General features: G+C 46.8%; 1 protein-coding gene across 4 annotated transcripts in view; it reads left to right on the forward strand.

Annotated features, from left to right (window-relative positions):
- USP10 (ubiquitin specific peptidase 10) overlaps positions 1–15,042 on the forward strand; it is an 88,593-nt gene extending 73,551 nt beyond the window's left edge. For all 4 annotated transcript variants that reach the window (XM_039474613.2, XM_074400879.1, XM_074400877.1 and 1 more), the window contains 4 exons: positions 2,107–2,272; positions 6,819–6,963; positions 9,412–9,477; positions 14,012–15,042. In XM_039474613.2, the coding sequence (XP_039330547.1) occupies positions 2,107–2,272; positions 6,819–6,963; positions 9,412–9,477; positions 14,012–14,199 (565 nt within the window). In that variant the 3' untranslated portion in view covers positions 14,200–15,042. The remainder of the gene's footprint in view (positions 1–2,106; positions 2,273–6,818; positions 6,964–9,411; positions 9,478–14,011) is intronic.
- Positions 15,043–15,283: the final 241 nt, after the last annotated feature.

Here is a 15,283-nt window from a genome sequence, read left to right on the forward strand (position 1 = left end):
AGAGTCTCTGGGCACCTGGCTGTGTGCCAGTTTCCTTTACCAGCTTTTTGCCCATTCACAAAGTCCTTCGGGAAGTTTTTTCTTTATGTACTGAGAGCTTTTCAATACCACTGTGATGTGGAATTCAGCAAAACTTGTACCATCTCCAAGGAGGCTTACTCATCAGCAGTACTGGAAGGGCCTCATGAGAGCATGATTTCCCTGCAGAGGCCTTGCGGCGTAACCTCCCAGGCGGGGCTTTTAGTGAGACTCTTAGTCTACTGTTGTCCCAAAGGCTGTGGACCTGAAAGAAACGGCACCCCTTTTAAGGCATTGGGACTCGATTCAGTCTCTCAGTTCTGAGGTTGAATCAGCAACTTTGAACAGCTGAATAACAAGAACCTCAGAAACTTGTGCTGACTTCCTCAGAAGCCGGGTTCTGGTCCTCTGTGGAACTGGATTTAGAAGCCAGTTGAGCAGCCACGGGACCTTGAACAAGTCCCTTCTGTGTTGTGTGCTGTGAGCTCCACTCCACTGGGCCCTTCCTATCCTGGTGCTCTGGAGTGTCCCTGGCAGCAGTGTGGTCACTTTGTCCCCTGGGGAACGCCCAGCCCCAGCTGCCGCCTCGGGCTTCTTGGGATGTGTTGTGCTGGCAGGGAGACGCTGAGATCCAGGCTGGCGAGCAGCAGTGAGGGGTCCGCACAGCAGCCTGGTTCAGGATTGTGGCAACGTCCCCTTTGGGATGGGAGAGAAGGATGAAGGGACAGCTGAAATGGAGGCATGGGGAAGATCGTTTTGTGCAGAGGTCGAGTATCAGAATTGCAGGGCCACGGAGCGTCAGCATACCCAAAGATCCCAAATTTGTCTTAGGGTAACCAATGGAAAATACCGGCGTCCCCTTTGGAGGACTTGCTGGCTCAGGTTGAATGGCTCTGTCACGGCTGCTAGCCACACCCTCCGAGGGGTCTTTGTGTTGAAACGGTTGTTGGTGTTCCTTTTTGAAAAACGGTAAAGCAAAGATAAGGGATTTTTACAACTTAGGAACTTCTTTTCAGCCATTATTAAGTATGATCCTTTATTTGCACCAGTTGAAAGATTTTCTTCTAAAACTCAGCCTCTTCGGAAGTTTTTCAGTTTCCCCAGGAAGACCTTTCCCTACCTTTGTTCCCCTGTGCCATCTTCCCTGAAATACAGGACCACTGAGTCAAGAGGGCCACTTCTTGCTGTCTTCACTAGCTTTCATGGGTGGTTTCATCACTACGGTGTGTGTTTTCGGAACCAAGAGAGCTGTTGTCACTGACGTCTTCATACTGTAAAGGAGCCTGGAGATGCCTAATTAAACTCTGGACAGAAAAGCTTTTAGCAAGGTCTTCACCGCCTCTGTTCTGGAAAGCCTGAGTACCTGTCCACACCCATTTCATTCCGTCTAGAAACTAGGTCACTGAGACTGCAGAAATAGAATCCCTGTTGAACCCCTGGAATGTTTCCTTGTGGAGGCTAAATGAGAGATGGGCCCAACACACAACTTTTACTCAGAAAAACTTAGAAAAAGAAATGAAAAACCAGCTAAGAAAACAAGGTCAAATTGGCACCCTTCTTGACGGGTGGCAGCCTTTTTTCCTGGAATGTTAACTTGTTTTTTATTGTACACACCCTGCTCCCCTTCTTCTTTTTCTAAGACATTTTTATAGGGGAAAATGCCATTAAAAAATCCTCTGTTTACCTTGGGATTTCCTCTATTTTATTAGAGCAGCCTCTGATACTTGCAGAAAATGGAAAGCATCAGCGTTTTGAGGCCACGGCAGGACAGTTTCGTTGGTGAACTGGTACAGTGAATAACAGTGCGGAGAGGAGGTGAAGGAATGTGGAGAACGGAATATGCTTTCTTCCTGAGCACTCGAGCTGGGAACATTTATCAGCTGGTAGATTTAGTTGTTAGAAATACTAAGGAGGTGCTGTTCAGCAGAATTCTTCTTAAATTCAGGATATTTTTGGCTTTTCTCTGTGGTCTTTTGAAAGTGATATTGAATAATCGTATTTTCAGTGTTTATTCCTCTTAGTAAATCTTAAGGGAAAGTGGCAAGGAGTGGTTTCTTAATTTGTTTTGTTTTTGCTTTCAATTCTTAGGTCTGTCGTTTACCAGCAGAGTTCAAAAGAATCTGCCACTTTGCAGCCATTTTTCACGTTGCAGCTGGATATCCAGTCTGACAAGATACGCACAGTCCAGGATGCACTGGAGAGCTTGGTGGCGAGAGAATCTGTCCAGGGTTATACCACAAAAACCAAACAAGAGGTATATTCACAGTTGATCTTGAACCTTTCTACTGAGGCGCTGTGCTTTGCTGGAAAGAACCCAGAATTAGGAATGAGGGGAAATGGATTTGAGTTCTGCCTCTTCAGTCAGTTGCTTAACCATTTTGTACTGCAGGTTTTTACGTTTTTACAATGAAATGGTTGAAACATGATCCCAAGGGCCTCTTTTAGCTCTCAATCATGTTACACAAGGTAATGATCTCCTTTCGGCTCCTTTATCTGGAGCCGCATTTAATTTTCTGGCAATCTAATTGTGATATCACAACATGAGTGCTACCTCTGACAGAGGCTGAATAGTTTACTTATGTTCATGATACTGTAGGGTGCAACTTTCATTAGATTAGTTAGGATGTCACAGACATTCTAAAACACATCTGTTTTGCATTTGACTGGAGATCTTCCAGGTCCATATTCTAAAATATGGTCATCCTTCTGATGCTTTTTACTCTTCGATTGGATCTGGAAAAGATAAGATTTTGAGTCTTTTCAGTCTTCATGAATTTAAAAGTATCAGATTATAGCTTGGTGGAGTCCTTGTCAACTCAGTCGGGAGAGACAGATGACGTTCTGTTCTGTGACAGCTTACAAGTTCCTGGCTGTCCAGATGTGCCGGTTTATGGCTGTTTCTACTCTGCAGCAGAGAGTATCTTCTCTGTTTATATCTTAGGTTGTGGCAGTGTGTTCATGAAAATGCACTAGGGAGATGAATTGCGAGCTAATAATTACGGCCAGTCCGTAGCATTCCATGGAAGCGATATTTGAGTAATGGGCAGTGGATGGCAGCTGCAAGGTGGATTGAGGTGCTCCAGCGTAGAAGACATGTCGTCATATTGCGTGACTGCGATGGATCTATCCTTGCCTTACGTCATGTACTCTAAGTCAGAAAAAGCAAAGTAGGGCATAGGGACCCTTAGCACCTCGGGGTGTCTTGCTTTGGACTGGTCCACCCAGGCTCTTGGGTGATCTGCAGAAGTTATGCCTGTTCTTCCACCATATTTGCAGACGCGCATCTCATGGTGATTTTGTTTAAAAAATAGAAGCAGTAGGAGCCAGAGGCAGAAACGTGGTTGTTGGCTTCAGTGACTAAGCTAAGAAGCGTCTGGCGGTGGAGCTCGTGGAAGAGAGAGGGAATGTGGTGTTTGCGTTGGGGAGGGTGCTGGATGGTTCACTTGCGCGCTGGTTGTGCGCGGCTCTGTCAGCTTGGCTCGCTTCTGTGGCCTGCACGTCCAGAGGTGGCTCCCTGGCCCCGGCTGCCCTTCCACTGTGCTGATGCTGATTTTGAGCCAGCTCTGGGAGTCTTTGGGTACTCGTCCTGCTGGGGAGGTGGTCGGACTTTCCCTGGGCTGCCTAGGGAAGACACTTTTGTGACGTGTCTGTTTTTCTCTTCCGCTTCTGCTGCAACTACCGTTGGACTTTGCTGGGGCGGGCCTGTAGGGATGGTGGTGTCGGGGCAGGGACTGAGGCATAGGCGGTCATCAGGCTGTTGTTAGAGAGTAGTGAAGAAGGTTTATCCTCACGGCAGGTTTGGAGGAAGGCTTCAGGAAAGAAGGTGGGCCAGGTGTGGTGGCTCACGCCAGTCCTCCCAGCGCTTTGGGAGGCTGACACAGGAAGATTGCCTGAGCCCAACAGTTTGAGGCTGCAGTGAGCTCTGATCGCACCACTGCACTCCACCTGTGTGGTAGTGAAACCCCATCTCTAAAACGGACAAAGGAAAAAAACATAAAGGAAAGGGGGCATTTTGGTGGACTCCTGAAGGTGAAAGAATGTGGCTAGCTGTTGTGGCTGCACCATTGTTCTAGTAGGCCATCAGGTGAGGTCAGGCCCATTGGAACAGCAGATGTTTAAGGAAGGACGGTTTGGGGCAGCTCGTATAGAAGTCTTTTTGAAATATCAAGTTTGACTTTATTAGGTTTAGGTCAAAAGTGTTTTCCTATGGGAACATGTGAAGGTTTTGGGGAAAATAGGATTATGTGAAATGTTTGCTATATAGAAAATGTCTGCCTTTGTTGGGTGATGTTGGGTGATTAGAAATTAAGCCTCAGTTTGTTTGGAAACACAAAATGTACATTTTAATACTTTCGGATTAGCTGTTTAGTGAATTGATGGAGAGTTTTAAAGATAAAATCGCAGATCAGTAAGCACTGAAAAGCATCCTAGGGATAATTCAGTCAGATCTCTTAATTCACAAGTGAGGAGACTAGTCTTACAGTCTTGATCTCTGTTTTTTTGTTTTTTGTTTGTTTGTTTGTTGTTTTGTTTTTGTTTTGAGACCAAGTCTGTCTGTGTCGCCCAGGCTGGAGTGCAGTGGCACGATCCTGGCTCACCACAACCTCTGCCTCCTGGGTTCAAGCGATTGTCCTGCCTCAGCCTACTGAGTAGCTGAGATTACAAGCACATGCCACCATGCCCAGCTAATTTTTGTATTTTGAGTAGAGACAGGGTTTTACCATGTTGGTCAGGCTGGTCTCAAACTCTTGACCTCGTGGTCTGTCCATCTCGGCCTCCCAAAGTGCTGGGATTACAGGGTAAGCCATCGCACCCAGCCCCAATCTCTGCTTTTAACTGTTGAGCTGTGTTCATACTCTTTTGCTCAGAAATGCTTGTTGGCTGTGGAGACACTAGAACTTAAAGACACATGGGAACACGGAGCTGTGTGAGGTGGTTTTTGCTCCTAGAATTTTGGTCCAGTTGAGAAGACAGGCATGGAAGGGTCCGGAAAGTTAACAGACCCATCAGTGATGACTTACGAGCTTGCCTAATGCCCTTGAAAATGTCTTCAACTAGACGTGTATAGTTCTCTGACAGTGTTTTAATTGTGTTATATATGCTGCTATCTTTGGGATTACTTTTAAATACTCGCACAAAAAATATTCTTCAAATGAATACAGGAAGCATCAAAGCGTTTATAAGCACAGAGAACGATAGATAAAGGGAGTAAGTGTTATTTGGAGAGGTGCATTTTAGTAACAAAAAAAAAAAAAAAAACCAACCCTGGCTTTATTTAAAAGCAGCATTCATTAGATCCGTGAAAGTACTTTAGGAACAGATTAAATTGATGAAACTCATGGTTAGATAAATAGCTTTAAAGATTATTTAAAACATGGAGCTGGCCTGTAATCCCAGCACTTTGGGAGATCAAGGCAAGCAAATTGCTTAAGTCCAGGAGTTCAAGACCAGCTGGGCTCACAGCTGTAGTCTGAGCTACTCGGGAGGCTGAGGTGGGAGAATCACTTGAGCCCAGGACATCAAGGCTGCAGTGAGTTGCTGCCATGCCACTGCACTCCAGCCTGGGCAACCAGAGTGAGATCCTGCCTCAAAAAATAAAAAAATAAAAAAACCAACCAAACAAAAAAACCCACCATCTCATTGAGAAAACATATTGCTATCATTTTTATTATTATTAGCAGAGTTGTTTTAAAATGGATCAATACTAGACCGGGCGTGGTGGCTCACACCTGTAATCCCAGCACTTTGGGAGGCTGAGGCAGGCAGATCACCTGAGGTCAGGAGTTTGAGACCATCCTGGCCAACGTGGTGAAGCCCCTTCTCTACTAAAACTACAAAAATTTAGCCAGGTGTGGTGGAAGGAGTCTGTAATCCCAGCTACTCAAGAGGCTAAGGCGGGAGAATTGCTTGAACCTGGGAGACAGAGGTTGCAGTGAGAACTCCTTTGCAAAAAAAAAAAAAAAAAAAGTGGGGCGGTTCAGTACTTAAATAAAGTGGTACTGAGTTAGCTTTTTTATTTTTATGCTAATTCACCAGTAATGCCACAGAGAAAGTTCTTAACTTGGAGTTCACAGCTGGGCTTCCAGGACCCAAGACGCTCTCTGCAGTTGTGTTTATAGGAATGTGTGCATTTTTCTTCCTTTTTTTTTTTTTTCTTTTTTTCTGAGTCAAGGTCTCACTGTCACCCAGGCTGGAGTACAGTGGCATGATCTGGGCTCCCTGCAACCTCTGTCTCCCGGGTTCAAGAGATTCTCTTGCTCGTCTCAGCCTCACGAAGTGCTGGGATTAATAAGCGTGAGCCACCACGCCTGGCCATGTGGTTTTTTTTGAGACTGAATCTCACTCTATTGCCCAGGCTGGAGTTCAGCGGCGTGATCTAGGCTCACTGCAACCTCCGCTTCCCGGGTTCAACTAATTCTCCCACCTCAGCCTCCCAGGTAGCTGGGATTATAGGCATGGGCCACCACACCCAGCTAATTTTTGTTTTTTAGTAGAGACGGGGTGTCACCATGTTGGCCAGGATGGTCTTGAACTCCTCTCCTCAGGTGATTCACCTGCCTCGGCCTCCCAAAGTGCTGGGATTACAGGTGTGAGCCACTGTGCCCGACCAGCCATGTGCATTTTTTTAAGAGGAGCGTTGGTAAAGTCTGAGTTTCTGCGTGGCAGGAAAAGCCATGAAGCCCTGCCATAGGACTCTTAGGCCTCAGCTCTCAGAGGACATCTTTGAGCAGAAGGTGAATGTGATGTCTGCTGTTCAGGTAATACAGGGACAGTGTGTCCTGGTGTGCTTTGTGTCTTAGGTTGAGATAAGTCGAAGAGTGACTCTGGAAAAGCTACCTCCTGTTCTTGTGCTACACCTGAAACGGTTTGTTTACGAGAAGACTGGTGGATGCCAGAAGCTCATCAAAAATATTGAATATCCTGTGGACTTGGAGATTAGTAAAGGTAATGCATACATAAGGTTGCGTGTTCGTGGCGATGCACTCCTGCAAATCAGAAGCTCAACCCTGTAGCATTTCTTTATGATGTCAAGAGAGAAGACATTCTCTTGCTGGGCTTGGACTTGTTTTAAGTTTCTTGACTTGTCATAGACCCTAATACTAAAATTCTCATGAAAATGGCGTTAAACATAGAGGCAAAAATAACTAACTATATAATCATACTAGGTTAGAAAAATAGCTTCTGTCTATCAAAAAGAGCATCATTTTTCTATGAACATTTACAGATGAATGGTGCACAGTTTGCCTTGCACCATGTATTAACAGCCATGTTAACTAACCTGGTTAGGCGGACTTCGTAGTGAAGAAAGAATGATTTCTCACAGGCGGTGAGAGTTCCTTCCAGGTCTAGCTGTAGTAGTGCACAATTAAGACATGTAGCACCCTCAGGTCATGGGCTCAGCACTTTTTGAAAGCAGTTTTATCTAAGAGCCCCAGGTTAAAGGTATTTTGCTAAAGGCACAGCTTGAAGAAGACTTTGCTTGAAAGCTACCAAATCTGTGAAAACACATAGTACAATGCTGAGGCATGATTGGGACTGTGATAAGCTAGAGATGCTTCTCAGAATATCGAGGTGTCTGGGAAGCAAAAACCAAGACACTGGGCATCACTCCTGGGTCTTGTAGAGGAACAAGCCTGAACTGAGAGTCCTCGTCCCCTACCTCCCGTGGCACACAACCCCGCTTCACCCTTCCTTCCACAGAGGTGGTGGAGGAACTGCGGGCATGCCTTGCATTTAGCGTGCTTCCTCTCTACCCTAGGGCGCCCTGTTACCTTCACTTGAAGACTTAGACGCTGTCTCCCAGGCTGGCTCACAACAGCTGTGCTTTGTGCTGACGGGCTTGGCTGCTGTGCTGGGTTCAGTGTCGCTCCTCTCACACTTCCGGCTACTTTATCACCCATCAGCAGATTGCTTTTTTTTTTAAGATGGAGTTTTGCTCTTGTTGCCCAGGCTGAAGTGCAATGGTGCGATCTCGGCTCACCGCACCTTCCACCTCCCAGGTTCAAGCTGGGATTACAGGCATGCACCAACGTGCCCTGCTAATTTTATATTTTTTTAGTAGAGGCAGGGTTTCTCCATGTTGGTCAGGCTGGTCTCGATCTTCTGACCTCAGGTGATCTGCATGCCTCGGCCTCCCAAAGTGCTGGGATTACTGACGTGAGCTACCGTGTCGGGCCAGCAGGTTGCTTTTTAATCTAATTTGAGGACCAGAAACAGGAAGAAAGATGGCAGTGAGAATCATGTAACAGATCCTCCTTCCCATTTTATTCTGTCCATGGGAAACCTAGAATGCCGGCCAAGCCAAAGAAGGCACCCTCGGCCTCTAATCCTGCATCTTCACTCACCTCCACTTCAGCTGTCTGTGCTGACTTGGATAGTTTTCTATAATTATGTTATTTTTATATATTTTCTTGCTGGCTGTATATATTTTTGTATCAGCTGCCACCTTCAGTACTTTATCAAAACATGACATAAATGGGGGCCGGGCACAGTGGCTCATGCCTGTAATCCCAGCACTGTGGGAGGCTGAGGCAGGCAGATTAGCTGAGGTCAGGAGTTCGAGACCAGCCTGGCCAACATGGTGAAACTGTGTCTCTACTAAAAACACAAAAATTACAGGTGTGATGGTGTACACCTATAATCCCAGCTACTTGGGAGGCTGAAACAGGAGACTCGCTTGAACCCAGGAGGTGGAGGTTGCACTGAGCTGAGATGGTGCCGTTGCACTTCAGCCTGGGCGACAGAGCTGAGACTTTGTCTCCAAAAAAAAAAAAAAAAAAAAAAAAAAAAAAAAAGCGGGGGGCATAAATGGAGACAAGAGGAGCTCACTTAGGTCATTGGGTAGGAAATAGAGAAGGAACCACTGACGGCTGCCAAGAACAGCGCACCATCGATGGACTCCTGCGTCCATGTGAGCGGTGCTTCTGCATGCAGTGAGAATGAGGGAGTTCCCACCTCATACCAGCCTGGTAGACAGGTTCCTGTTCGGAGAAATCACGTTACTGTTTTGTAATACAAGTTTTGCGATCTGACTCGCATGCAAAATACTTTAAATCTTGAATTTTTCACAATGGTTTTTTGTTTTTAAGTCAAAGCTTTTTCCTTTTCCATTTTGTAGAGCACCGGTTTTTAAGGGGCCTCCTGCAGGAGCATCACAGCTTCGGCATGTTGCTCGTGTTTCTTTAGCCGGCTGTTTGCGCATTTTGTGTCCCACGTCACATGGGTCATTCTCCTCATGAATCAATTTTCATACAACTAAAAAGATAGAGTGTCGCCTTGTTCCTGGTCTGAAAGGTGGTTTACTTGCTGGGGAGAATGCTGTTAGCCACTTTTGCTGCTGTCACCCTGAGCCTTTCTAAAAGTGCTTCAAGCCGTTGATATTTTGTTTTCCAGAACTGCTTTCTCCAGGGGTTAAAAATAAGAATTTTAAATGCCACAGAACCTATCGGCTCTTTGCAGGTGAGTAAATTTGTACAACATGACTTCTTCATTAAAACATTGATGAAAGGGATTATACCTGGGCACGGTGTTGCTGAAACACAGCCTAGCATAGCAACTGGATGACAACTCTTTGGTACCCCTGTGGCCTTGTGACTCAGGGAATCCTGTGAGACTGTGTTTTATCTGAAATTTGGTGCGTAGGTGATGGATTATCATCTTGGCCCTGAGCTGAGCCTAACGTAAGACGTTGCTCAGAGTGAACGTTTCTGTCTTTTAATCAGAGGAGGGAGTTTCAGTCTCCCAGGTTGGCCATTTGAGAATGTGACATCTCCCTGTAGCGCTTGTGGCATCTGTGGGTTACAGTGCTGTAGAATTTCCACGACACCTGGTCGCCCAGCCAGGTTGGGCGAGTGCACCCCCAGCCATGATCCCTGTGTCCTCCTCCATACCGTGATGTCAGGGCTGCTTGATAGGGTGGATCCAATTACACAAGCTCCCCGGCGGCCTGGCCCCCAGTAAGTCTTGAGAAATCTCCTGAAGGCAAATGGCATCCCCTTTTCCTCCATGGGTGGGCCTTGAGACCTCTCTGTCTCCTGGCTTAGGCTTCTGTAATATCAGTTTTCCTTCTACACCATCTTTCCTTTCCTTTCTGTCTTTCTTCCTGTCCTCCTCTCTCTTTTAGAGCCTCCTCTCTTATGCCTCTGAGTCTTTACCTCTTTGGATTGTTGCTGTTTTCAACACTTGTGTTTGCTTCCCAGGCTGTTTTTATTAGATGTTTCTAGCTTGAGTGTCTTCCCTCCTCTGGTGTGGCCTTTGGTGAGCCTGTTTGTATTGTAACATGTTGGGTCCAACCGGTAGACCCTGACCCAGCAGCAGGTGAACAAATGCACTCAGGCACAGGTGAAAGAGTGGGCTAGGGGTTTGGGCAGCTTACAGATCCCAAGGAAGGTGCTGTAAAGAGCGGCTGCGGCCCCTACCAGCTGGCACTGCCAACATTTACTCATTATAGATTTAATGACAAAGGCTTTGCGTCAGCACACTTGTGGATAATCAGTACTGTCACCTTCCCTGGAGAGAACAGTCCTATGAATGATTAAAGGCCAGGTTCCAAGGCCTAAAGCAAACACGATTTGTGGGTAATAACATTGTTGACCCCGCCACCCCCCACTCCCCGCCGCAAGTAGAGAGCAGTCCTGTGCCTGTGGATGTTCAGAGGTCGGCCTTAGGACCACATGAGTAAACAAGCTCTTTAGATAAACTCCCTTACAGTTCTTTGTACCTAGTCCTGTCTGATTGCCTCTGGGCAAGAACTGCTGCTGCCTTCAACTCATTGCTTCCTGAGGCTTTTGCAAAAACCTTCCAGCCTTCCAAGAAGGTTTGTGTCTATTTTACAGTTTTTCCCACCACCCTAAATGAACCCCGACAGTAACGTAACACTGTAATTTATTGATCTTCACACATGTATGGAACCTCTTTCCAAGATAATATTCCAAGACCACATGTATTTTATTCCTTACATGTGTCCTAGAAGATGGGAAGTGGGGTCCTCATTTTATAAAAGAAGAAACCAGAACTCAAAGAAGAAAACTCACCACTCTGGCCTGCAGTGGCAGAGCAGGGCTTCAAGCTGCTGTCCACCTCAGCTCGCACCTGATGTTTTAGGAAGTCTGGCCAGTGGGTGAGGCCCAGGGCCACACTGCGAGGTGCCAGGCTTCTCTCTCTTCCTCTCACTATTCACTGTTGCTTTTGACTCTCTTTTTCTTTTCTCCCGGTGATCACGACCCCTCCTTCACCTGCCAGGCCCCGGATCGGGTGCTCATAGGCACCACACGCTCATGGGTGTCTACAGCCCTCTCTGTCCCCCGCCTAGAAGGAAGGTCTGAGTCTTCAGACTCTGCAGCCAGCCAGTATGCAGCCTGCCTCCTTGGAGTCTGGCACCCGGGTCCCCATGGTTAGCCAGCAGTTTCTTTGCCTTCTCCCTGCACCTCCTTCCCTGGGGGCTCTTGCAGGGGAAGGTCACTGGTCAAGGGCAGGGACTAGGATTGCCCATCTCCTGGTCAGGGCCTCAGTGTGAGCACACAGCCCCCTGCCCCACTCTGCAACCTGCCATGGCCCAGGACCTGGACCTGGGTTGCTCTCCGTGCCCTGAATCCTCATCCCCTAACCCATTGTTTGTTTGTTTGTTTGCTTTTTGAGATAGAGTTTCACTCTGTTGGCCTGGCTGGAGTGTAGTGGCACAATCTCAGTTCACTGCAACCTCTGCCTCCTGGGTTCAAGTGATTCTCCTACCTCAGCCTCCCAAGTAGCTGGGACTACAGGCGTGCAGCACCATATCTGGTTAATTTTTTTTTTTTTTTTTTTTTTTTTTTTGGATACTGTTGCCCAGGCTAGAGTGTAGTGGCACAATCAATCCTGGCTAACTGCAACCTCTGCTTCTGGGTTCAAGCAGTTCTCCTGCCTCTGCCTCCCAAGTAGTTGGGATTATAGGCATGTGCCACCACGCCCGGCTAATGTTTTGTACTTTTAGTAGAGATGGGGTTTCACTCTGTTAGCCGGCTGGTCTCCATCTCCTGACTTCTAGTGATCCACCCGCCTCAGCCTCCCAAAGTGCTGGGATTACAGGTGTGAGCCACCATGCCTGGCCAATTTTTGTTTTTAATAGAGAGGGTTTTTGCCATATTGGCCAGGCTGGAAGCCCATTCTGATCTTGGAAATGAGGTCATGGGATTGGTTAGAATTTTCTGTAGAGTGAGCAGAGGAAGAACACTTTTGAAGCACTGCTGTCATTGTGGGACAGGGAGAAGCAGTCACATGCATGAGATTTTTAGCCGATTCTCATTGCTCCTGTCAGGCGGGCTTGCTGGGGTGAGTGACATGGATCAGCCCTGGGTAGTTACCTGGGCTGCTACCTTGGAAGCTAGAATGGTGACACGCAGTCTTTCTTGAAATTTTAGAATGGAGATGTCTTGTAGAAAAGACAAATGAGTAAAAACACCAGGTCCTGCATATCCTTCTGACTTGGTCGCTTTGAAACAAAACCCTTAGCCCAGTCAGTTAGGTCTGTGAGGTGAAGATCCAGGACGGACGTCTCAAAGTGAACGTGGGGCCCAGGGGACGTGCTGGTGTCCTGGGTGCTTCCTGCCCTTCCACAGGACGGCTGTGACTTGGGCAGTGCAGGGAAGCTGTGCCCTTGTACTGGCCGTGTCCTTGGCTCTCTGACGTCCGGGCCTCACAGTCTTGCTGGCCCTGTGCGGTTCGGTCTCCTCCAGGGTCCCTGCGCAGAGGGTTTCTTTGTGCCGGGCCCAGGAGTCTGACCGGTGGCTTCTGCCGGAAGCACCATCCTCCAGCCGGCCGAGGTCCCTGGCCGAGAACTGGACTCAGGCCTCCTGCTGTCCTTCAGCCCCTCCACGTGACAAGCATGACCAGAACTTGGGGAAGTTAGATCTTGTTTTAGTGCTGGATTTTCCTGCCAGCAAGTCTTGTACCTCTCCTGGCTCCTGTTCTCTTGTGCCACTGGTGGCGGACGCAGCTTAGCAGGCTGCCCTGTCGTCCCTCCTGGAATGCTGCTGGACTGCCCCCTTCCCCAGGCTGGTGTCTGCTGCTGGCCAGGCCAAGACCTCTGCTCCGTAGAAGGCGAGGATGTGTTCTGTGGCTGTCTTTTAATGTCTTCACTACCTCTTCTAACAGAGTTCTTTTTTTTAGGCCTTTGACTAAGACTTCTTGGTTATAGGATTTTTTTTTAAGTAAATAACAAGCTTTTTTTTTTTTTTTCCCTGTTAAAACATTATTATAGAAAAATGGGTAATTTTTTTTTTAAAGGCAAATATGTAACTCCCAGCACCATCTCCACAGTGCCCCACACAGCTCCACGCTCAGGCGACTGCGGTCAGCAGCCCCAGGGTTCTTCCTGCCCTGTGGCCTACACAGGGAGCTTGTGTCGCACATCCTTAGGACAGATAGACCACGGAAGGTGTAGGGAGCTTGTTTTCATATTTAATATGCCATAAACATAGTCCTGCATCACCAAACATTCTTAATCTATTCCATGAAAAAATCATTTCTGTTATTTTAATGTAATTTACTGATGAGCCATTTCTTCTAGTGGGCATTAAGGTTTTCCATTTGTTCACTGTTACAAATGACACTGTAATCTCTGTTCAAGATTCAGTCATCTCTTCAGGGCAGTCTAGAAGTAGAGTCAGCCAGATCAAAGGGCATGAGCCACGTCTGTAGGTATGCACAGCCGATGGTTGTGTAGGAGCATCCTGGTGAGGTGTGGGACATTTTACATATGTCATTAAGGTAATACACACACACATGCATGCATGCACACACATACACACCTGTGTATCTGTCTGACTTCCCCTTACCTAGCAGTTAGATAAAAGTTTGGATTGTGGATCTCTTGCATCTTGAGTTGAAATAGCATGGTTTGTGTCATTCCATCTCTCCGTCCCGCCTGCTTTGGTAAGGGGTTTTACACGGAAGATGCGTGCTTGGAGGCATTGTGCAGTGCTGTTCTCACTCTGCCGCCTGTTGGGCTCTCTTCCAGTGGTCTACCATCACGGCAACAGCGCGACAGGTGGGCATTACACTACAGACGTCTTCCAGATCGGTCTGAATGGCTGGCTGCGCATCGATGACCAGACAGTCAAGGTGATCAACCAGTACCAGGTGGTGAGACCCACTGCGGAACGCACAGCCTACCTCCTGTATTACCGCCGAGTGGACCTGCTGTAGACCCTCTGTGCGCCGTGTGTGCTCCATGCCCGCTTCGTAGGACACCAACTCACACTAACTTCCCGCCTCTCTTTAGTGGCTCTTTAGAGAGAAACTCTTTCTCCCTTTTGCGAAAATGGGCTAGAATGCAAAGGAGATGCCTTGGGGTTCGTGCACAGCGTAGTTTATGTTGACTTTTCACTTCCAAATCAGAATCATTTGGTTGAAATAGACTGTCGCTTGATTTTAGAAAATACACAAAATCCCATATTTCTGAAATAGTGCTGATTCCTGAAGAAAGTGGAAGTTGCATTTGATTCCCAGTCTCATTGCTTAGTAGAAGAAATCCTGCACCAGCAACAACACTTGTAAATTTGTGAAAATGAATTTTATCTTTCCTTAAAACAGAAATTTTTTAATCCATCACACTTTTCTTCCCCTGCCCTTTAGTTTTTGATAAATGAGAAAAATGAGCCAGTTATCGAAGAACTAGTTCTTATTTCAAAAGAAAAAAATAAACATAAAAAATAAGTTGCTGGTTCCTAACAGGGAAAAATTTTAATAATTGTGTGGAGAGAAACTGCTTACATATACACTGCAGATCAGATATTTGAAGTTAAAATGTTAGTCTACATAGATGGGTGATTGTAACTTTATTGCCATTAAAAGATTTCAAATCGCATTCATGCTTCTGTGTACACATAATGAAAATGGGCAATTAATGAAGACAGGTCTCTCCTTCAGCCTCCGTTTAATTCTGCTGTCTGCTCTTCCCTAATGCTGCGCCCCTAATTGTACACAGTTTAGTGATACCTAGGAGTATAAAGTTGTCACCCATCAATAAAAATCACAAAGTTGGTTTAAGGTGTGCGTGTTTCTTTGAATGCGAATGCCTCTTCGGGTAACTGGAACTCGTGGGGGCAGTGACCTGACCTCTAGAATTAAAATCAGCCTTTCGATCAGCGCGACTCGTTTGTGGACGCCGAACCACCACTCCGGTTATGCTGGCTTCATATATTCAAATGTATTAGCTGCTGATTTGGGTAAATGAAATTTTTGACTCTTGAATTGGCAGAAAGGAGGACGTTCTCTCCCATTCCCCGCC

This window comes from Saimiri boliviensis, chromosome 1 (assembly GCF_048565385.1).
Source record: "Saimiri boliviensis isolate mSaiBol1 chromosome 1, mSaiBol1.pri, whole genome shotgun sequence".
NCBI lineage: Eukaryota > Metazoa > Chordata > Mammalia > Primates > Cebidae > Saimiri > Saimiri boliviensis.